At 41.1% G+C, this 25,120-nt stretch overlaps 1 protein-coding gene across 3 annotated transcripts in view; it reads right to left on the bottom strand.

Annotated features, from left to right (window-relative positions):
* DPP6 (dipeptidyl peptidase like 6) overlaps nt 1-25,120 on the bottom strand; it is a 490,036-nt gene that overhangs the window by 357,985 nt on the left and 106,931 nt on the right. The window contains exon 1 of one of the 3 annotated variants that reach the window (XM_418545.7): nt 5,569-6,385. The exons of the other annotated variants lie outside the window; for them this stretch is intronic. Coding sequence (XP_418545.2) covers nt 5,569-5,769 — 201 coding nt within the window. The 5' untranslated portion in view covers nt 5,770-6,385. Of the gene's footprint in view, nt 1-5,568; nt 6,386-25,120 lie in introns of those variants that run through there. 3 annotated transcript variants of the gene reach the window in all.

The raw sequence follows: 25,120 nt of genomic DNA, 5'->3' as shown, positions 1-25,120 counted from the left end.
AAACCCCAGTAAAATCAATTTGAAGTTACTGACTCTTCAAGGAAGAATTATTTGAAAGATCACAAGCATAAAATTATTACCCCACATTAATTTAAATGTTTTCATTTAAAGGTACAAAATCTTCTGACTCGCAAAGAGTATTTTCAAAGCTGTGACGAACACCCTAAAAACTACTACTGTTCTTGCCTTTTCTGAAAACAAAACATACAAAAGAATGGAGAGCAGCACACATTTTGGCTCTTTTCACCTCACATCTTGGAAAGCCTTTGGAAAACCACAAAAGCTGCTCTGACTCTGAGCTCAGTGTCTTTACGCTGTGCTTGTCCCAACTTCTACTAACTCAAGAGAAATAACGTGAGCTATGTACTCTAAATGAGGCATCCCAACTTATTGCACAGTTCACTACTATCAGATAGATGATTCAACTTGTTCACGCAATTATTCACGAATACTTAAAAATACATTATCTCTGACAATTTCTATTTAGTGCATGCATTGTCTTTGTCATCACAGCTAGCAAAGCTTGCTGTAATAGAGCCTAATTTAAAACTAGTAACAGGTATCATAAGACGGTTTAATTATAAATATAGCTAACCTGCAAAATATAAATATCACATCACCTCCAAATCAGTGTCTATTACTAAAATATATGACAAGCTCCCATGCAAATTAAAAAACACAAACAAACAAACAAGTGAAAAACCCCATATATATATATACATATATATATTTAAGGCTTATAACAATTTTTCTCTGGGGGAGTAGGTTGTAATTTTTATTAATTTCAAAAGATGAGCTTACAAAACACCAGAAGGGCCCAACTCCATTTCCTTTGAAAAGACAAGTCTTAGCCCTTTAAATCTTAGTGGCTGCTGGATAATTGAGTTTAGCATTAAAAAAGAAAGAAGAAAAAAAAAAAACACCAAGGAGAGGCAGAACAAGAGACTTGAACAACAGTGGTTTATGTAAATAAGCACAGTAGTTCACATCTGTAGACTTATGTGTACCATTCAAACTATTTCAGCATAATGGTATGATACCTGCAGTCCGGTCAAACTTTCCATTAAATCAAATCTCTCATCTCGTTGGGAAAAGACAAAAATACCTGTTGTCTGCTACTCGGCACTCAGGCTTTCTGAAACACTGTCCTTGACACACATTTTCAGAAAGCAGTACCTCTTCATATTAGACAAATAATGCATGGAAAATTAACACTTTCAATTACATGCATCAGCAAGTCTGACATACCAAGTTACAATTTTTTACACTAAGAGCTGTGATACTCACTTTCTTAGACTCATTCTATTAACAACTGATATTTGATATACTTAATCCTTAATTTATGCTAACAGGAAACACAGTTTTACTGAAGCATTTCAAAATTACCAATGTTTATATCTGAATGGAAAAACTTCTCAACGTGAACCAGTCTGAATAACCAATCTGAAAAATAGTAAAGTGAAATATATGATTAAATGTAGCTTTAAGCAAGTGCAAGAAATTAAGAACTATTCAAAACTGAGTAATGGAAAAAATATCCACACTAATATTTTGTGCAGTAGGTTCAGCTGTTTTTATTCATGGTTAAACCTCCCATTAAATCCAGTAGGAGTTTTGGTTGTAATTGACCTGTAAGAACACAGCATATGGGTTTTTATATAGAAAAGTTTTATGTTCCAGTGGAGAGTTTCATATTCTTAACATATTACTTATCATACAAATTTAATTTAAAAAGAACTTTCATAATCATCATTTTATAGTCAGCACCCTATAAAATAGATCAATATTTTCTGTGAGAGAAAAGTGCTGAATTTCATATGTACTTGATTAATGCATTGTTATCATCCCAATAATTAAAAGGAGCAGAGTTATACACAATCAGCATGATACATCTTACTCAGCACCTCCTGGCAGTTGCCTGCAAAAATTAAACTCATTAATCACTGTGTTGCCAAAGAAGAATAAGCTTGGAAAAAAATGAAAAAGCTCTATTTTATGGGAACAAAATCTCAAGTCAACTTCTAGGATAAAATCCCTTCCACAATATAACATGGTACATATTAAGCTAATCAGTGCACAAGGAGAATAATGTTACCAAAATTCTTAATATTCTGGTACTATATCACCATAGTAGGTTTTACATAGTCTTCAGAGACATTCCTCATACCTAAATAAAGGTAGTGACAAAGTACATCTATAGCTAAGCAAAATAAAAATATCATCATAATTTTCTCTACTGCTGTTGTGATAATTAACTTCAGTATCAACACTGCCACAAAGCCAATCAGGAAATGTTTTTTGTTGTTGGATTTTGTTTGTTTGTTTGTTTTGGGGGTGAGTGATTCATACAGGGCCTATACAGTTCACCACTGATAACCTGGTTTTCTGATCAGACTAATATTTAACCTTTAAAAAGCACAATTCTTAACACAGTTTTTGTTTATATGTTAGGTACACTATATATTTTTTCTCGCATGCCTACTATGATTTGAAATACTGTAAAACCTAGTGAAAATACTACAGAATGCTGTGGCTTATACATTGCTATACTTTCATATTACAGAAATTAAGTTTTCATGCCCATCTTAATGGTGGCTGTAAAGTGAAGTTAGCATATGTCATACTACGATCATTATATATATATATATTATCTTATATCTTATTATAATTATCTTGTATGTATAATTACTGTTTCCTCTTTAACTACATGTAGGTTTCGTCTAGTGTTTTTCCACTAGCAGTACTTTCAGTAGACAAAATGCTTACTAACAATGCTGTGACCTTCAAAGGCAAGATTCTGTCTTTTGCACTGCATTAAGGTTTTTGTTGGTGCTTAAATACAGAGTACTGAATGCCGCACACACATTTCAGTGTGGAAAGTTGTCATCAGTAACACATAAAACAGTCTCAGTCATCTTCTGATTATTAATCACATGACAATGTTAAGAACAAAACAGTGTAGTTCTCTGGTTTGTTTTGGTATTTTCAAGTGTGGCAAAGCAACAAAACGTTCTGTATTTATAAGCTCTGAGTTCTACTAAAACAATCTTTAAGGATGAACAACAATGTGAATATGCCTTTATTAGTTTTTTGTGTAAAATGGAAATCTGAAGTTCAACCACAATAGAAAGAAATTTCCTATGCCATCTTGTTAAACCTTCTCCCATGATAAGCAACATCACATGCTCCTGATACCCTGCACGAGGCAACTGCCCTCTTTGCACTTCTCCCACAGTCCTTCCACAGTACCTGCCTCGCATTTCCCCTTCCCTTGGGGATTTCATGTTCGGTGTTTACATTAGTCGGCTTCTTCAAGGGAAGAAGCGAATCCTGCCTGATGCCACAGGGAGCGGGAGAGAAACCCTTCTCTCTGCCATGACTACACAGGTGCTAGCCCCAGCAGGTTCAGGACCACGGACAGCTCATTTGCGCTGGGACGGGTCTAATTTAGCACTACGGGACAGCTCCGTCGATTGCTACTCCAGTTGGGTTCAGCACCACGGACAGCCCCACCGTTCCCTGTCCCCTCCTTGCCCTTGCTTTCCTACGGGGAACCCCGGTCCTGCAGCACACCCTACGGCCACGTCCACTCGCTCTGTTCCCTTTGCATCCTTCCGACCCGAAAGAACACCCAAGCCTAAGCTGGACAGGAGTACTTTTGAACTGCCCAATCTGATCTACTGAACTTGCTCAGACATCTTGCCCCCTTTAAACATAACCCACAAGAGTTTCCCACATCTCTTTACAAGTCATCCAAAATCTGTTTCTGGCCATGTCTTTTGCATCTCGTGGTAGGGAACTCCTAGGCAAGCACTTATCCCTGTACAGATCATATTACACAACAGTGTTCTCCACTCACCTCCAAACCCATGGGGGGGGGGGGGGGGGGGGGAAGGAGGAAAAAATAAAAGGAAAAGCAATTCCCCTTTTACTCTTGTAGTAGATTAATACTATTGTTCTAAATATTGTTTGGGAGCCTGTCAGCACAAATCACTCGCACATGCTAAACTGCATCCTTTCCTTCTCGGCTCAGCGCTTCTGGTGATCAGAGATGCAGCTCCAGACATCTGCTGTCTCCAAACTCAGGAAAGCAAAATTAAAACAGTCAAATAATGAGGAAAATGTGTCTGAGCCCAGCCCTGGCGGCAACACTCAGCTGGCTCGCAGCGACACCTAGAGCCCAGCTCGTTGCCAGGAAGGGCCCCACGTCTCCTGCCGCACCGGGAAGGGTCACGGTTGGTTCCCGTGCCCTGACAATGAGACAGGTTTCACACAGCCAGGGCCATGGAACAGAAGTGCCAAGACTGTCACCAGTTAGTGGCTCACAAGGAAAACTAAATTCATCTTCCTATTATTGTCAGTGCTATCAGAGCAGCAATCATCCCTGAGTGGTTAAGGCCAACTTGTCTTTTCACTGGTAAAAGCGCACTTGCTCTTCAGGGTGCAAAAGTTTTAATGAAGGGGTGGGAAAGATGTCAGAGACTTAATGGAGAGACAGTGAAAGTTTCCCTGCAAGCACAGTTCTCCCCTCCCAGTGAGCCAGGTGTGCTACCTCAGCTTGAGGCAGTGCCTCTCCTGGGAATGCTCAGAGATCCAGAGCTGGACCTTGCCACAAAGTCCCACTCATACAAGAATTTGTAACTGACACAAACATTATTCCCAACTGTGGAGATCTGCATCCTCTTCTGTGTGCTTCCATAGTAGCAAAACACCCCAAACATTTTCTGCAAACCTATAACCACACGAGCTACACCAGCTCTGGGGAGCCACCTGGAGTGACTGATGACCCGCACTTCCCCGCTCCCTAAATCTCCTTTACCCTCAGGGGAGAACTAGGTGCAACCGACCGGAGCAAGTTTAACTCCATCAGGCACAGCAGCGGCCTGAATGAGTCACTCGTTACTAAGGCGATATGCAGATGCACCCTTTGAAGTCTTTGCTCTTGAGGCAGCGCGGGAGCGAAAAGTGCGCAGCCGAAGTTTGCTTCTTCCTGCAGGGGCTCACATGGGTGCAGCGGGGAGGGAAAGGGGAGAGCTCCAGAGATGGCTACGAAGGGGTTAAAAAGTTTCCCCGGAGCCAGGCTGCCGGAGGCGGGGGTGGGCTGATGGGAAAGGAGGGAGGGAGGAACGAGGTAAAGACTTCTGTCCTGGGAGAGCGATAAAGGGTAAAAAATGGAATAACTACTAAAAAAAAAAAAAAAAAAAAAAAAAAAAGAGAGAGAGAGAGAAGAAGAAGAAAAGAAAAAAAAAAAAAGGAAAGGAAAGTGTCAGCTCGCTGGGAAGGAGATGGCTGGAACCCGCTCTCACTGTTTTCAAACGTGCTGACCTCGTGGCCCCCAACCCCACTTCGCGCAAGGAGCGAGGGAACGGGGCAGCACAGGGAGGGTGAGCCCCGCTCTGCTCTGGCCCCGTCCCGTTCCATCCCCAGCACTTCTTCGGGGGAAGAAGAGAAGCACAAAGACTGGTTTGAGAGAGAGGACACATCAGCAAACCTAAAGGGGTACACACACACACCCGAAGGGGACACCCGAAACCGAACGGAGCCGAACGCGAGCGACTTGGCGCTTACATCCTCCTCCTCGCAGTCACTTCGCGGCTGGTATTGGAAGCGGGGCCGGCTGCCTTCCTGTTGCAATGGACGCGGGGTCTTGCCGGCAGAGCCGTCCTCCTCGCTGCACTGGGCGCCCAGGAGGTGACTGGCTTCGGGGGGGACGGGGAAGGAGCGGGAGGTGTTGATCTTCCCACTGAAGCGTTGGTATAGCGAAGCCATGAAGTCAATCCGCGGGAAGCGAGGGGGAGGGAGGGAAAGAGAGCCGCTTCTCCCTCTTTCTCTTCTTTTCCCCCTCCTCTCTTCCTTTTTGGTCACAGCATGCTACACGCGGAGGAGGCTCAGTCCCACATCAGTGGCAGAGAGAGCGAGGGCTCCTCCTCAGTGCCCGGAGAGATTGGGGGGATCGGGAGAGGGGGGAAAGGGGGAGCGCCGGGGGGAGAGGAGAGAAACGAATAACAAAACGCAGTCGAGCCGAAACACCACAGGCCACGGGAACGCTGCACCATCCAGTGTTAGGAAAAAGAAAGAAAAGAGAAAAAAAAAAAAAAAAAAGAGAGAGAGAGAGAGAGAGAGAACCAAAACACTCCAAGACGTAACCCCGATAATGGCGCCTGAGTGGATCAGCGTTAAATATGCTTTGGGGGTGTGCGTGTGTGTTTGCAAAAGGAGGGAAAAAAAACCCACGGGAGGGGGGGCTGGCTCAATGGCTGGCTGTCAGCGGCTCCCCGGGCTCAGGCTGCAGAGCAGTCGCCTCCGAGGTCGCATACCAACAGTGTGCAAAGCGAGAGGCAGAGTGACAGCGTGTGTGAGACAGTGGAAGAGGCTGGGAAGCCTCATTCAAAGCACGTTGCTCTTCAGGGAAGGGAGGGCTCTTCTACAGTCGGCTCCTTTACAGCACCTGCTTTTTATTCTTCCTCTTTTTTTTTTTTTTTCTTTTCTTTTTTATTTTCCCGGGGAAACAACTTTAAAAAAAAAAAAAAAAAAAAGGAAAAAAGAAAAAAGAAAAAAACGCAACAGACACACCTGACGGTGAGGGAAAAGGAAAGGTGGGGAGGGAGAAGGGAGGGGAGGAGGGACGAGCAGCTGGAGGGAGCCGGGAGCACGGAGCCGCTCGCAGGGAAGGGGGCAGGGGTAAGGAGAGCGAAGCCGCCCCGGTGCCCTCCTCTGCCCGGGTCCGCCCCGAAGCCGTGCCCACAGGTCTCTGCCATCGGCCCCCGTCCCTTCATCTCCTCTTTCTCCTTCCCCTGCCCCTGCACGGTGATGGGGAAAGGGAGGCTGCGGGTTTTGGGACGTTGTTATTGCCGCTTAAAAAAAAAAAAAAAAAATCCGGTAAATCTTATCTCCTACTATTTTTGTATTAATTCATTTATTTTTTGCTGCATTAAAACGTGCTTCAGCGCCCCTCTGTGGATATCTGCCCAAAGTGGCTCCCGGTAGGAGCGGCCCGAGATAAACAAGCGGTCCCGGCACCGGAGGCAGCCGGGCTGGGTTGGGCTGGGGTCCGCCCGCAGCACCCCCTGGCCCCATCGCCATCCCTTTTGCCTCGGTCCGTGCATACTCAGTGTGGAGAGCAGCGATCGCTCATCAACGGTCTCGAAGAAGAAAATGGGCATGGGCTCGGGCGGGCAGCAGGGAGTGGGCTGGGGGTGTCCAGCCCCTCCTCTCGGGCTGCATAGGGACACGGGGGGACTATCCTTGTTGCTCCAGCATTAGGCTCCGGGGTTTCCATAGCAACAGATGCTTAGGTTGAAATGAAAGTGGGAAGTGGCAGAGTTGCTGTCCCTTCTTCTTCTCCCACAACAAAACCCTCCTCTTTGACCTCGGGTTTGCCAGCGATATTCTCTTCCCCTTATGGGAAGCACATCTAGCATAAGCCAGATCTTGACCATTCCCATCCATAGAGTTGACGTGAACAGTTCACACACTTGATTATACTTCAGCAAGCAGACTTGATGGGCTGCGATGTTTCTAACACTGTCCTCACTTAAAGTTTTAGCTGCTAAGAAAATACCATCTTTGAAATATTCAATTTCTTCCATCTTAAAATCAAACCACAACCAAGTAGATCATACGTACAATATTCTAAAGTGAAGCTACCCCCTCCCTCCCAGTGATTTCAACAACTGTCTGATCAAAAATCTCTTTACATCCAAATGGTTTCATCTGCTGCTTTTTATTTGTCTCTTCAAAGTCAGGGATGAAAAGTCTTAACATTTAGATGAAAAGGGAACCTTATCTCATAGAGAGAAAACACAAACAAATGCTCTGTCTCCTTTCCGATGGAACTTGAAAGGAGGAATCATTTTGATCTTCAGAACTGAGATCCTGACATTTAATTAAAAAATGAGATGAACACACAATGCTCTGAAGTGAAGTTCTAGCTTCTATGTCATAGCAACATGCATCACAACAGAAGTAACTTTCCACTTGGCCCCCTCTTAAGTTATGTTTCTGCCACAAACTGACTACACGCTAACACAAATACAGACAGCAATTTCCACTAAATTTCATCTCGATCTGCATTAACAGTGGCTTTATGACTGTTTAAAATTGGTGACAGCTAACTGAGAAGAAAAAATAAAGGAATAAGAAAAACAAATTAAAAAGAAATAATGTATTTTTAACTTTAAGGAAAACTAGGACATGAAGGAATAATCAAAGAAAGCCACAAAAAGGCACTAAAGCACCAGGCAGAAAGACACCAAAGATTAAATGTCTGAATTAAAAGATCTCATAGAAAGCACAGAAAAAAAGGGAAACATTCTGCTGGAACCATGAAGGATCAGTTTAGTTCCAAATGCACTCTGCTTGTGCTTTTAATTCCTAAGATTCCACATAATCAGGTTTGTCTAGTCATGCACACACATATTGTGCATGTATGTGTATACACAACTCATGGAAAAATTGTATTAAGGGAACATAAAACTGCAATGTCAAATACTTTAAAAGCTCAGTGAAAAACAACCATCCAAATGGTCCTCATCCACCAGAAGTCCTGATCATGCAGCTTTGGGCTGTGATTCATTTGCCCTGAAATAAATAATCACAGCTATTTAAAGGTCTGCCTGATTCGAGCTCTGTTCTCCATGGCAGACCACGGACAGCAGAAACAAAGTCGTAGCATGATAAGGTTCCCATTGGGAACTGCATCCCACGTTTCTGTATCCCTGCTACAGTGAGAGTGACCCCATGGAAAAGGGCTGAGCGGGCAGTGAGACACAGAAATATCTTGAATAACCAACCCCCTGCAACAGGATCTGCCAGAACCGGCCTGCCAGAGACATTATTGAAAGCAGGAGGATTACTCTGAGTCATAGGGGACCAGATGATTTCATTAGGGACTCTGGAACCTGCTTGTACACAAGCTATCTCAGGATGTGTAGCTCATCCCCTATGAGCATGTATTGTGGTATCTGTCCACCTCTTCAGGGAGGACGCAGCCCAGCGCTCCTGAGTCACAGCTCTGTGCTGGAAGCCCTGCGCTCTGCTTGCAATTCCATGGTTAATTTGCTGTTCACCTGTGCAAAACCTGGAGCCCAGAGTCCTCTACAATGCCATGGTTATGTGACCAGACATTATCATACAGTGTGCGCACCAGCAAAGCATGGCAAACAGGATGATACTAAAAAGAAAGCAAACAACATAGAAGCACGGAGATAGAATGGTAAATGGCATTGAATTATCACTGTATTAATAACTGTGGCTTCCTTACAGCAAAAGGTGAGATTCGAGCACAAAGCAACTTGCATCGTGAAACATGTTTAAAGAGGTGAAGTAATTCAAAAACGCAAATGTAAGATTCAGGTCTTTAAACAAGCATCTTATATGTAAGATAATCCTTTCCTCAGCTCCTGCAAACAGATAGAAATCTGTTCCCAAGATAGAAATCAAGGCATTTCAAAACCAACAGTGTTCTCAAGTGCCTCTTAGTTGTATATTTAATTCAGTATCTAGAGTTCTGCAAGGAGGTTTCATTCCTAACTAGTGACATTTCCATCACAATAAAGTGTGTTAGCTTAAGATATTTTCCTGGCAGTGGCAAAATAACTGTTTTACTGACATTTCTGAAGCATGCAGATAAAAATGACACTTTGTTTTTCCACCTTGTATAAATAAACAGCATCCCCACAGTTGAGCAGTGTTGCTATAGGTCAAACCCAAACCCCTCTGCCTTGAAAACTAGACATAAAAGATTTCTTTTTGGACAAGACATTTCAGAAGGGCGCTGGCAAAAAAGCAATCCAGCCAAACATCTCTTGGATATATATTTGTTAAATGTCTGTCAGGGAATTCAATGTTTGTGAGTTATTCGTGTTCCATTCTTCTGTTTTGACTAAGTGATTTATGTTTGCTTAAACTCTGAACTTGTCAATTAAATAACAGCAATTTTGCTGCACGAAGAACTAAGCATATTTCTGGCTTATATGTCAAGAGAAATGTAAGCAGCCACTTAGCAGAAAATTATTAACAGAAATTAATTTTTCCAATAGTTTAAGTACAGTTTTTATTATTAAAAATATGAGATTATCCCTTTCCAATTAACTTTTAAAGGAATGTTAGAAGGGTCTGCTTATATTTTCATATCTCTCCAGGAAGCTCCAAATTATTATTTGTTCTTAAAATGACCACAGTTATTAGTACAGTTAACAGGTATTTATTAACACAAGTGTAACATCCCTCTGATTTTTATTTTTTTTTTATAATAACAAATTTCAGGCACTACAGAAACAACATTTTAACACCTATTACTATTGTTAGCCAAGATAAACACTTCCAACTCCTGAATTTCTACTGGCCTCAGGCTTATGCCATCTATACATCTGCTGTCTGTTGTAATCTAAAACTCAACACAAACCAAACCAGAACAGAAAGTCTCTGTGCTGTGACAAAATACATCAATACAGCAGTCCCTGAGGATACACTTGATCGCTCATTTTGATCTAATGTTTGTGCTAGGGGAAGCATATAATTTTGTCAGGATAAGTGACAGTAGGGCTGCTGAAGACTGCGGGGCATTATATACTGTGGAATTAATATGCTGAGTTAGTATGCTCACTTTCTTATATCACTATTTGTGCTATTAGCATCTCAAAGTGAATGCAGCATTGGACAGCAAGTGAACCAGAGACATAAAAATGTGAACTTTTCTGGCATAACAGAGATTATTCTAAAAATTAATCCTCCTGTCCTTACAACTATAAGAAAACAAAACAAAACAATTAAAAAAAAAAACTTAACTACAACAACAACAACAAAAAACCCAACACCTAAACAAACATGCAAGCCAGTTTGCCAGAGTAGGAAAGGGTAAGTGCTGGAAAAGCTAGTTTTCTGGGCATTTTGAGCATAATTCATTGAGTGGATGAAGGCTCTTTCTGGGACAAGAAAACACTGATACACAAGCACTGGGAATAACAGGCAAGATGGCTTACAGGATACAAGCTTTTGGGAAGAAAACAGTAGAGCTGGAAGAAAAGGCTGTTCAGGTGAAGAAACGAATCCAGAGTGAGCAGGGAAGAAAGAAAAGTGGAAGGACCAAAAAAAGGCATGGACACAGTGACATACCAAGGGGGCTGACATAGAAAGGAGAGTATGACCACCGGAGTCAAAGAATAAGAGAAGAAATGGACCACAGCTGGCAGAGATGCAAAGCACCAACACGTCTGGAAAACTGAGATATGGACTGCAGTGCTACAAGGTTAATTGGAGCCATACAGTGAGAGGATTTTAAGAAGGATCAGCCTCTCCAGAGGATGCTTCCAACACCTGGTGGATAAACATTTGCTCTGTGGTCTTATTACATGGCTAGACCTCACTGAATGAAACCAAGAACACATGGTTGAATATCAGCAAGTTCTTCCTGGTAGTGGGAGCATGACTGTTCCCAGAGGAAATGGGTGAAAGTCCTAATGCTGAGGACATTTATAAATAGCCTGTACAAGGCACTACAAAATGTGCTGTAAGGAATTATCCTGCCAGTTGGCAAAAGGATAGACCATATGACTGTACAGGTCTCTCGCGTCTCTAGTTTTTATGATTTTGCAGGTGGTGCAGGGGAGAGAAAAGGAAGAAAAAAAGATGCAGAAGGGAGTGCTCAGGAACAACAGTTAGGCTTTGCTGGCAGCAGACTTGTACAAGTAAAAGGTTCAGATGCACACCTGTTTGAACAGCTGTATAGCACAACAAGGCCCTGGCCCATCACTAGACCTAATACTGCAGCACACATAAAGAGTAATTTGCACTGAAGGTACTCTTTCTTTCCTTAATTAATATTCTGTCTGTAGAAGCTCTGCCTGAGAAAAATTAGGATGAGATCCCAATCCTATGTCTTCAAGACAAGCCAGGAAGTTAAGCACTAAAGTTAGAGATAAATACATTTTTCTTTGGGTGCCAAGAGCTGTTGGCAGCCAGGCAATACTCAGCTAATGTTGCTGAACTGGTCACCATACACATTCTTCTCTGCTTTGCAACATGCCAGTACTTGATGTTTGAATCAGATACGCCATGACAACAACCAGCTTGCTTGATTAATATTGTCTCTCAAAGAGGCTATCAGTAAGAAAAGGAAATAAATTCAGCATTAGAAAGGCAAAGAAGGCTGTTGAAAGCCTATCAAAATAGCAACCATTTTGCACAAGTATCCCCCGGCACTTCAGTCAGCTACTTCATATGGACTCTATCCTGAGGCAAGAGATAATGCTCAGCTACACGTTTGAGGGAGATACACAAGGTTCCTGTTCCACCTTATGTCCATGTACTGCATCCTTAATTGCCCACGCTAAGAGGAGCTGACAACATTCCTCTCTAATTCAGCACTATAAAAAGGAGTAGCAGGCAGATACAGAATTTCTTTACCTTGGGGGATTGTGTTTCCACTTGAGCATTCAAAATTCTAGAGAAACAGAAGAGGTTTAACCAGGCAGCATTTCAAATACATGCCAGTGACTTCTAAAGGAACAGACAAGACAAAAAGGTTTCATTTAAGGACCTCTTCTTTACAATATAGAGATTTCCTTTAAGCAGAACCGTGACTCTTCGGACTAGCTGTCACTAAATTGACTGCTTTCTGGCTGGTTAGAAAAGAACAAAAACATAGACTGAATAAAAGCCCCAGGGGATCTAATGACACAATTTTAGGTTTTAGACTCTCAGAGCTAAAGGAAAGAACCCAGAGAGAAATATGAATACAGAGAGAAGCAAGCATATGGAGAGAAACGGACACCTCGGAAAGGCTAGCTACCACTAGGGTAACAAAATATTCCACCAATCCGATGTTTTCATCCTGGCCTATCAAGCATAAAATTTCTTCCTCTAGTTTGACACAAGTTCACAGGTTCAAATATTCTCTACTTACAGCGCTGTACAAACTAAGGAGCACTGAAAACCCCATTCTATGAACGTGTTGGTTGTCTCTAGGAATAAATTCTGGATTGCAAACCTTGAAATCTTTAGTTAAATTTAGTCCAGTTCCTATTTCCCTTCAGAATTGCAGACAGAGAAGAGCCTGTCTTCTCAGGGCAGTTTTCAATGTGCAGAACTGCCACCATAGGTACTTCAGGACGTGTTCGGACTGAACAGGAAAGCATCTAATGAGTCTGAGTCACCTGAAGCTATGTGGTCGGTAAGCAGGGACTTTATGGAACACTGTTTTGGATTTGCTGTTTAACGTCCCTTGAAATCACCTTAAAAATAAATAATTCCTTTTTAAATTTCACTCTAATTTGCATTGGTAGATGTTTGTGATACTTCACTATTTGTATGTTCTTTCCCGCCCATTTATCATCATAAACTGATTAGGACAAAAACCTTACTAGTTAATTTATGGTTTTCTAATTGAAAATATTCCAGTCATCCAATTCATCTGTCTTAGTGATACAGAGCCTAAAACAACTGAGGCTCTCTTAAAGGTTTAGTAATGCTTTAAGTCAACTGTCATTAGATAACAGCAAATATACAGGATTACCAACGGCTGTCCAAACACTGTATTCAGTTTTCAAGAGGTGGGAGGCACAATGACAAGAGTGGAATATTAACAGGATATGAATAAATTATGTTCTTGCTGATTCAACAGAGGTTTATGAGCACAGTTGTGTAGTATCAACAGACAAGATAGTACCCAAAGACAGATTTTCATTTTAGATACCTTTTGAGATATGCTTTAATTTAACTGATCAACATATGTGCTTCCCACTAACCTTCCCGCAGTCTTTCAAAGTATGTCAAACCAAGACTGAGGTCAGCTTTGCAAAGGTATTTACTAACACAAAGTACTGGAATACACTGGAATTACTGAGATCGGATAAATGATGGCATAATCAATACAAGCCACTGCTTTGAACAATTCCAGTGGACATTCACATTCATCTTCATATATTTTCTGCATGTACCTAAATTTAGGGGTATTTGATTGTTAGTTGTTAGTAAAGTCAGTGTAGATCTTATTGGCTTGCGAAGTAATGTTAAAAACAAGTAAGCCCTTGCATGATGGCATGTGTGTTTTTAGCACTTCCTAATTTAGACATGGATCGATACATATATTTATTTGCATGTGCCAAGGAATCACAAAAGCATGCCAAGTGCACCAAATTAAAGCAGGTGTGAAAACTCACATCAGAGGTGTTCAGTAATTTCACTGCGATGACAAAAGCAATTCTGTACTCCGCTAATCAAGGAAATACAGGCTGCTTCATAATGATCTGAGCAAGACTGTGGCAAAGGCGATCCTGCAAAATTTTGACTGCAACTGATATTTTCAGAAGCCTGAAAGAAGTCTGATTTGCTTTTCCATTTGAAAAAAAAATCGAATGCTCTTCAAGTTACGCAAGAATACAGCAGCATTCAGAGCCTCTTGTTCCTCTCCACAAAGCAGACAAGCAGCAACAAGGCAGCTAAAAATGTCACATAAGAGCTCCATAAAACAACCTCTGTGCCCATCACAATTTCTGCAGCGATGACATCAACAAGACTTTAGCAACACAGACAGCACTGCATTTTGTAAGTGCACCAGAATTGAAAGCAAGTGTTGAACTGCAGCAACAAAAAAATGAAGCCGCTGTGACTTAAGGCAGTAACAATTTCTGTTGGAAGTCCACTTGTTACACTCACAGGAACCCCCATCAGCAACATGCAGACAGAAACAGCAGCATCGTTCATTTGCAATTTAAGGTTCTTGATAATCACAGAATCATTAAGGTTGGACGAGTCCAACCATCATGAAATTACTCCTCATCAGTGTGCATTCAATGATCTCAAATAAATAACCACACTAAAATTTCCTTCAATCTGATGAGACTGGGCAAAGTTTACCAATTTTCTGTGTGAATTGTTTGTTCTAGCCATAATTCACCAACCTTACCATATCTTTGCTTATCTATTAACTCAGTAAAACAGAATTCACTATTGATTCTGGGGATAACAAACTCCTTGAAAATATCCTTTACTGAGGAAAGAGAGTTTCCATCCAAAGGAACAAATTCTTACATTGGCATTGCTTGGTATTTTTGGAAGTAGATGACACCTCGAAACAATTAGTATGGCCTACTTGTGTCATCTGCACACATACGAGTCCTTCAGCACAGAGCACAAGTTGCAGCACATGATGACAAAGGCAGGCAACAACTTGTCAGAGGTGGAAACATTGGGTGAAAAACAGAGATGATGTCTCCAGAAAGTGGGACAGGGATCCCAAAGAGGACCAAAACTGTGTTTGGGCTAGAACGTGCGACGTCATATTGCACTTATAAAAATTTAAATGAGCTGGGGTTTAACTGTCAGAGGCATCTTCCTCACCTTGAAAAGCTCAGTGCTTTCTTTGTATTAAAAATGAAAGAAAATACAAGGAGCTCAAATCTTTGCAATTTGCTGATCTTTTAAGCCCCAAATAGTGTTACTTTTAGAACACTCATCAAGACCTACTTCTAAATAAATGACCAACAATTTCACCTTTGGCCTGCTTTTCCCAGGAGGCCACAGAGAAGCAGCACTTTTTCTGTAAAGCATCTGTCCCTAGGGTTTACTGTCCGGGGCCAAGAAGTATTCTTGTAGCTGACTCCACTGGGATTCTTGCTCCAAGCTCCAGCTCCCCATAGAATCATAGAGTCATTAAGGTTGGAAAGACCAATAAGATCATCTAGTCAACCTATGTTTGTGACTGCTCTAGACCACATCCCTCAGTGTGACTATCTATTGTTTTCTTGAGCCTCTAAAGGGACAGTGATCCCACCACCTCCCTGGGCAGCCTGTTCCAAATGCATTACCACTCTTTCTGACAATAAATCTTTTGTAATACGCAACCATGCTGCCACAAGCACTTTGAGACGGGCAATTCCCTAGCCAGGCCACCTAGTTTAACAGGCATTAGAAGCCATACATTCTTCCACCTCACAAGCCTCATGTGCCCCCAAATGTTTTAAAGTAGGTTTGTGGGTCAGTTGCAATGCAGGCTACCAGTACATCCCAGCTCAGAGCTGCCACCACAGTAAGAGAGGTCTGATAGCACTTCTCCACTTATTTTAGGAGCAGCCTAAGGCAAGTTTACAAAGCAATCTCTCTCATGCTCTTTTATGTTACTGGTAGTACCTTTATATATATTAAAAAAAGAAAAAAGAAAAAAAAGAAGATCCTGATATCTTCACAATGTGACTTCTAAGCTGACAGTGGGCCTTTAAGATGAGAGCACAGCCATTATCTCAAATATACTCCATCACGCATTATTTTTGTCTATTATCTACTTTAGATTAGAAATAGACATCATTTCTTTATCATAGCCCTCTGGAGACTCACTGCTCTCAGACCCTGCCCTCTGCTGACTCGTTTCTCATGTGAACACAATGCAGTCTGTTACATGCATGACAGCATAGATGGTACACTTTAAATGAGGTGAATCTTCTATGGGAGGAGAGGTCGAAAAGAAAAAGAATGAAGCGAGGAAGAACAGAGCATCACATACTAGTGATTTCTATTTCTGACATCAGGTATCTCAGAGAGAGAGTAAAAAGAGAAATAACAATTTTACTTAAATTTTCTTAATAATAGGATGAGAATTCATCGGGATCAACGTAAGTTTAAAAATTAAAGTCTGGGTCACTTCTACTCCCTAAAACTAAAACTGTTTTGTTTACAGTGGTTGTAAAGCCTGCTCTCCAAGTTCGATTCAGAAAACACACCAGTCCTGGTGGAAACTGCACTGGTAAATAAGGAGCCGTGCCATCCTGCTAAGCCACAGCGTTAGCAGAGACTGCACAAAGCAGCTCTGGGCAGGAGGAAGCACTCCCAGTGCCACCTGTCTGTGCCCTCTGCCCTGCACGCACCATTACAAGTGACATGAGAGCAAGCATCTTGATACCTGTTTTCACTTAAGGCCCTTAAAGTGGAGACAACATCCATTAGGGCCTACATTAAACTTCTGAAATAAAACTCCTTGTTGTGTTTTACCTTTGAGGACCAGTGGAGTTAAGTGATTTGCTCATGCAAGTCCATACCAGGGGCACAAGAGTGCACAGACTTCATGCTACAGCCATTTATTGTATGAGGTAATGGCTCTCTTTCCTGTGAGCACTAAGAAATCTCAGCAGAATTAAAAGGAGCATCAGGAGAGAGATGTTGCTCGCTAACTGTGGAAGCAATGGGCCCCAAACCTGAGCCATTCATCTGGTCCAGCATTGTGCCTGCATAAAATAGATAGCTAATGGAAAAGAAAAAAAAATAAAACCCTGAAATAATACAAATTCCCAACAAAGCTAGTAAAACTTGACTGAGAGAGAGCATGCCCCCTAAGCCATTACAATAGATGTCACCATTGGTGAGGGGTGCTGAAGTAATTTGTGTGGTTCGTAATGCTGATGCAAATCTTCTGGCATATACAACTGCAGTCCTGAGAAACAGCCCCAGCATGCTGGTTCCTCTTTCTGTAGGGCACTCGGCATTATTTATTCCAGCACAACTGACAGAAAAGCCAGAGTTACAGCAGGTACAGCGAATGCTTTATGCTCTTCACAAAATCACCTGACAATCCAAGGAAAACTTTCCTGAGCCTCCTGTGCAGTTTCCAGTGTTATGAATTGGCTTCAGCAGGAGCTTTACCTGAAGAAGGAGTGCAGGCTCTGATAGTATCGGACCAGGTCAGCCCAAGACATTAAAATGAATCATAACCCAGAAATAAAGCATTAGGAAAAAAAATCGTAAATACAGATCAGCATCGCCACTTGAGGGTGCTGCAGTAGTTCTTAAATATTAACTCAAAGATGTGCTACCGGGCAGGTACTGTGCACGGAGCTACACAATAATCACTCACTTAATTATTTCCATGCAGGCGCTTAGAAAATGCAGAGCATCACACAAAATGCGGGGGTGGAATGGAAGATCTCACTCTAAAATAAAAGTTTAAATCCTAAAACTTTCCTGGCTAAACTAAAGTGATAAAACAGAGTTCTCCTTAAAAAGAGTTGGAAAAAAGCAAATTTAAGCAGAACAAGAGAACCTTAATTATGCAAACACATGCTTTCCTAACTTCAAAAAATTCATTACAAACACGAATTCTCAGCTCTGTACACACATTTTCCTTTAATGTAGCAGAAGAGAACATTTTCCAATGCATACCAATTGATTTTGCTATAAACTATTACAGGATTATAGGCTTTTTGAATAGTCTTCACTACAGGAAACGTACAGAACTAGTCTCTGTGGGAAATGTATTGAATAGTCAGTAAAACACAAAGAGATACCAAAACACAATAGATAATGACTCAAAAAAGCCACAGCAATCAAAATGGGGAGTCTGAATCAAACACTACCTAGAAGTCTCCTATTTTTTATTACTGTCCTTTTATCGAAAGAGCCATTTGCTCATGAGGAATTACAAACATGGGGGAAAAAAAGAAGAAATAATAATGACGTTAAAAGAGACTTATGAAGTCCCTCTGTTTGTGAAATATCTCTGAAATATGTGAAAAGCAGAGTCTGCACATAAAACATGCTCTGGTTTGGAAAGCACATCCCTTCATCTGAGTCTTATTAGACACTGTAGAGAGGTGGTCAGGAAGTATTTGATGATGATACCCTTGGAAAATGCTGAACCATTGTAGTTAAAACTGCTGCTGGAAAAAGGGCTGATTCAAAACAAAATTCCTAGTTCAAAAACATTCGCAGAGGGGGATTTATTACTTAGGGTCAGAAGATATAAATGCAGAATTTCAAATAGAAAATAACACTGATTCATATCCAGAAATGATTCTGAAATGCCAACGAAGAATAGCAAAATAAAGAAGCTAAAATAAATAACAAAAAACTGTTTCATTTGACACAAACTGATTTTATTCCATGACTTGCAGACACTCCCATGATTGATTACCTATCCCAACTGCAGCAGCAAAGTTCTTGATATCTTGAAACCTGAGCCCCATTCAGCTCTCATCTGTCTGTTGGGTACCAGCTAGAATGTGTTTGGATGAAAGGAAAATGATGATGGCTACCTGCATCTTGGTCTAGAAATCAAAGTGTTGCAATCAGCTAAAAGAGTAAGAATGACCTGGTGCAGGAATGAAGATAATCTATGAACAGGAGAGTACTAGGAATAGCACTACAGAATGACAGGTACAGTCTCAGTCTTATTCTATGTATTCTCCCTTTGGTTACTGTTCAGCACGTCAATACCCTCTGCCTCCTTGATCCAGAGCATGCCTCTCTCAGGGCTGAACCCAAATACATAAGGAACGGTCTCCATTTTAAAAGAGGATTGCTCTACCCTCAGTGAATATCTTTACCCATTGTATCCACAGTACCTCATGCCTTGCTTTCACAACAAAAGAAAACAAAGCAATAAAATGCAGGAGAATGCATCATGGAGAGGTATGCAAGAGCCAGAAATTCATTTTGCAAATGATATACTTCACTATACAATTCCTTGGCCTTTAGCCTGCTAATACATTGGAGTCATTTGCCCTCTGTATTGTAGCAGTCAGCATTAGGAAAAAAAAAGAAAAAAAAAAAGAGAAGGAAAGAAAGTTACTGCAGAATCTTTACAGGGACAGCAGCAAACCCTAAACCTATGTAGCAAAACATTGTTTTACTAGGGCATCTAAAATTAGAGCCAATATGTCAATATTCCCCTTCTTTATTGTGTTAGAAATAGGCAGACAGTCTTGACTTTATGTGCATTTTTTGTACAGCCTATTCATTCCTACAATGTACTGTTCAACTAGTTATTTTTAAATTTTTGTTACTTTGCAGACAGTGCCCTGATTATTCCTCTGAGAAGGGTAACCTTTTAAATACCTCTATAAAAGCCTTTACCCATAATTAACATTAGCACAAGACTTACCTACTTGCCTATAGCAAGGTCATAAACATCAGATAAACTTCTCCAATGGGGAAATATACGCATACACACACACGTTTTTGTTGGGGTTTTTTTTTTTTGTATTTTTTTTTCCTCCAAGTTAGAGAACTGTTGTGAGGACTTCTGTAAAGGCAAAAATAGCAGAAGGCAGAATACCATCTTGGCCTCATTTACAGCAAAAGTTGATCTCACACGGGTTTATACAGAGTTCCAGCCTGGCCTACACACATAGGAAGAATCAGCAACCAGGTCACAGGAAGTGATTTGGCTGTTGGCTGTGCAGACAGGAACTCCTGATTACAGACTCTCATCTACACAATGAATGAAGTTATGCCATCAGCCAAGTGATGTATTTTGGCTCCTATAAACTTAATCTGACCAGGATTAAATTTTGGGCAAGCTGCTTTGATTCCGTTTAAGTTGCCCCAGGAATAAAATGCACGCATACTAATCTCCACCTACCCAGACAGGGCTGTGAAGATTAATGGTAGGAAGGCACCCAGATGCCAAGGACGGACATTTGTCCCAGTTACGTCTACATGTGAAAAATGATCAGAGTATTTCGCACTGCGGAAGATGGTCTCAGTTACTTTAATATACACATTCAAGATAAAGAGTTTTGAAATAAAAGACCAGAACAGCTGAAACTATTAACAACTAACAAGTGACATAAACATATTTCAGTGGGAAAAGGTCAGCATTAGAAGTGTGAGAAATTCTTTTACATCAGAATAACTAATATCATTTTCTCATAAGTCATGCATTTCCATAACTCTATTCTTTCTTTCAGTCATCTTATTTAGCAAGGATTTATGTCTTGTTGGAAATAGCACAGAAAAGGCATATTTATTATGTCTGCCATTGCAGAATCTTTTCTATTAGATAAGTGTTAGAAGCACTTAATTTTTTCAATAAATAATCTTATTATTTATTGCACACTCAAATCTTATATTCATTCAGTTTCATTATACTGTAACTTGCTGGATAACGTTTCTAATTTTCCTTCTGTAAATAACTGGTAGCACAGCAGATGCCTGGAAGCACTCATGACAAATAATGAATGCCTGTCACGTATTAAACCAATGTGGTTTTCTATGCACAAATGCTTTTTTAACATTCAAACCTTCGCGCTGAAATATTCCATTCCAAAGGGAACGCGATTACTTTCTGTCAGTGCATACAGGAGAGAATGACAGCTGTGTAAACACTGAATTATGGCCTCTTGCAAAACACCACAAGCTTCTCCATAGAAGAATAGCAAACGTCCCAAAGCACCTGCACTCCTACGGGCTGGTCCTGAGCAGAGTATTCTCTGCATGGACCTACCACACTTTTACTCTACTTCTGTGCAGCTCATCTATCAAGGGAACAACAAAGTGATTGTGTTATTTCTGCTTCATATTCTCTCTCCATGGCTCCACTAGAAGAGCAGGAGTACAGCTCTTGTTGAGCTAATTAGTAGAGGCAATTAGTAAGAGATTGTTAATGTTTCACCAAAACAGAAATAGGAAAAAATAAATAATTCCTCCCTTAAGATCTAAACCAGAAGAATAATTAACAGCTGGAGGGGAGGGGAAGCAAGAAGCTAGAGGGCACACATGACAGGACTGCAGTAAACTGCCCAGTTTTTGCAGGAAAACGTCTGCACACAATGCTCTTTACTCAAGCATGTGTCCTACATCAGCGAAGCCCTTCTCTGCTCAATACTTTCCTGTTTCTAGGTTTACTGGAGAGTTGAGAAAGCATGGAATGATTTGCATCCATTTCTTAAAATCACCCTACCGAATCAGTGAGATGCTTTGTGTCTGCAGCATTGAGCAAAGAGGAGTTGTGCAAGAAAGGGTAATTTATTAAGACCAGAATGGAAATAGTGCATATGCTGTGACAATTTATTTATTTAGATTTACAATGATTAACAAATTTGCCACTCTGTGGCTCTCAGTGCCCTAACCATTAAACATTCAATACAATTTCAACAGCTTTGAAGCAATCAGTTTCATAGAAACCCAGTCAGCCAACCACTTGCTTCAGTGCAGGAGGAAGAAAAACTTAAGTCAGATTCTTTAAATATGGGCTATTTCACATCTGTGATTAGGAAGATATTCCAGACTCCTGGAGAAGAGTCTGCTAATTGACTTTGCTTTTAATTGGCACACAGGTCAGGTTTTCTGCTTATCTCAGCTCAATGTTTCAAGCATGATCCTTGCACTGAACCAACTCCAGGCACAGAGATCATAACTGGAATCCTTTGTACCATCCAGTGGAGTTCCTGGGCTGGCCGTGCCAAGCAAAATGCTTTTCTCAGAATGAAAATCTCTGTATCTCCATAGCTGGCCTAGGACATGGTGACAAATACCTGCTCACGTGTGTCTGAATATGGACAAGACAACTGAAACGTGAACATTGTCCAAAGAGGATTCGATATAATTCCTCCCTTCCAAAGCAGAGATAACATCTCTGTTAGCTCACCTGTCTGCTTCCTCACTGTACCCTCATGCTCTCTGCATTGCCACAGATGAAATCCAGCCAGCTCACTTTTACCCACACCCAGATTTCAGTGCAGAGAGAAGCTGACTACCAGCACTCTGGATTCACTTTTGAAAATGGCTGCAAGTGTGTCAGTGCTTATCTACATGTGCTTATGCACACATACATAGAACACTGGCATGCATAGCTGGAATTTAAGTGCAGACAGGATAAATATAAGGCTTTTGAACTCCTGTCTGTGACAGTCTAAAGCTGGAACTCAGGCTTGATCCAAAATTCACTAATAACAAAGGCAATCTTTGCATAGTTCTAAAGGATATTAAGACTCTAGGTAGTGAAAGAAGAAGGGCATTCTTGCAGAACTGGAAAATTAACCCCAGGGTAGGTACTGGCTACAGGAGCAGAACATTTATGAGATACTATGTTCGTTTCTGGAATTATTTGCACCAGAAACATGATTTCTCAAATATATTTGTACAGAAAGAACAAGCACACCATGCTGCATGAATGAGCAGCTGCTTGATATTTCAGTAAGCTTTCCTATTTAGACAGTAGAGCAGTATTTCACACTGCTGATGCACTCTGAATTTTACCCACGACACACTTGCCTGTACATGTCTGTCATGACTGGCACAAGTGGGTATCACAGATATTTCAAGGCTCCACCAGTCATTTCATTAGCGTACCACAGTGCAGTAAAATATATGGCATATTACAGCTACAAAATACATTTTAATCTTTCAGAAACCTGCTTCTTGTTGATGACCTATAAAGGAGAGGCTCAGAACACTATTTCATTGCTCAGCTGCCCCGTCCAACTTTATATATGCAAGCTGAGAAATGAGTCTGAATGAACTGACCATCTGCAGCAGGCAAATTTCTTCCTTCTATTTGAAAAGCAAATATGCACATAAAAAGCCTGTGATATATGCCAAAAGGGGAGAAGGATCCTGAAGTTAGGTGGCCTACTCATATATCAGTGAATTAAACATGATCAGTGCCACATACTTGTATTAACAGGTACTGTTCTTTCCCAGCTGGAATTATACTGCTTTCCTTTTAGCAAAGCAATGCAGAATACTGATGTGCTAAGAAGGTTGCATGGAAGAAACTTTTGACAGTGTTCACTTTACTCACTTCCTTAATGCAGGCCTCCTCTCTGTTTCTTACTGTCTCAAATTAGAGTAGCAGCCTTCACTTTCTTGGATTAGCACAATGACTTAACATAGACATTTCACACCCACTGTTACCATGATTAAATGAAATAGATTTGTCCCCTCTGTTTAATGTCAAGCATCAGAGGTCAGTATGTACTAATTTAAGCTTCAGACAATCCTACTGGCATTGACTGGATCATGCATAGTACAAATGGAGCTTCACTCGCAGTTTGGTGTCCTGAAGCTTTCCATTGCATCTTTACACAGATCTCTGGTGATGTTCTAACAGGTACATGGCACTGACAGTCATTCACAGCAGATGGTATTTTGCACTGCTGCTGCACTGTGGTACTTGGACTTGCCAGTCACATAACAAATCACTGGCCTAAAAGCAGACAACAAAGGCATGGAAAAAATTAGGTAGTTTTGTAGAGCAGTAGAACTAGTGAAGAACAGTTTTCTATAGAGAAACGTCTAATGACAAGATTCTCTAGCTTCTAATAGCCTATCAGTTCCAACTGAAGCTTGTCCTGCAGATGAGACATTTCATAACTCCTTCTGTATAAGGTCTTTAGTGCTTGATATGACAAAAAATTACACTGCAGTCTTCCTTCAAGGAGCTATGAGTTGCATCTTTGCTCAACAGATACCTATTTCCAAAGAAAACTGTTGCAGTATAAACTTCTACCCTCAGACGGCTTTGGAAGAAGTCAGTTGGTTTTGAAATTATTAGAATAGGGGAAATAAGAGACGCACAAGCACAATTGTACATGCCTATTTTCTTTGGAAAGGGGAAGAAAAAGTAAAGAAGAGAAAGAACAGTTGAGGTCTTCAGCAAGTGGAAGTAAGCAAGCTTAGAACTTAGGATCTCTGAAGGCATTCTCTGGAAGGGTATCCTTCTCTCCACTGCCTACAGCAAGCCCAGGTTCCTCCCTAACCCACCAAAACTGAATGCCTACAGTGAGATGATCTAAATAATCCTTGAGATGGCAAATCTGAAAAGAAAAACTTCTGTGGATGTAGTATCTCCCAGAAACACTCTAGTCAATGAAGCCAGTGAGTTTGCTTTGAAGCACGATTGCCAAGTTTTGATGTCTCTGGATATGAGACATTGTATGACCTACCCCACAAGAGCTGTGTGCTAAAGCTCACTCTGAAGGACTTCAGGGAAAGAACCAACTGGACCACTATGGTGAAGCATGGCTGACCCAAGATTTCAAAGGCACAGATCTTCTGTGGGACTTTTCTGACATATATTTGACACATCCTCTTGGATACATGTAAAGATTAAGATGTGATACCATGTGGGTACTGTTTCAGTAAAAGAGGAATGCTACTTTTAGACAAAACAATTGCTACTTACATCAATTCAACATGCACAAACCAAACAGTGCATTATATGTGGAAAGGCCATTGCTATTCCTGCACCTGTCACAACTGAAAAGCTGTCTGGGCCCACATCTTCAACCTTATTTCTGGTAATGCTCCATCCCAAACTCAGTCAGTTGAGTTCCATGCTAACATCAGCAGGATAACTGGTAAGCAAGGACTGTGGCTATTTCCTGAAATATCTCAACATCTTGTCAAATAC

This window comes from Gallus gallus, chromosome 2, assembly GCF_016699485.2.
Source record: "Gallus gallus isolate bGalGal1 chromosome 2, bGalGal1.mat.broiler.GRCg7b, whole genome shotgun sequence".
In the NCBI taxonomy this organism is placed as follows: domain Eukaryota; kingdom Metazoa; phylum Chordata; class Aves; order Galliformes; family Phasianidae; genus Gallus; species Gallus gallus.
The sequence above is the reverse complement of the archived record's forward strand: the minus strand, read 5'-3'. Positions and strand labels throughout refer to the sequence as shown.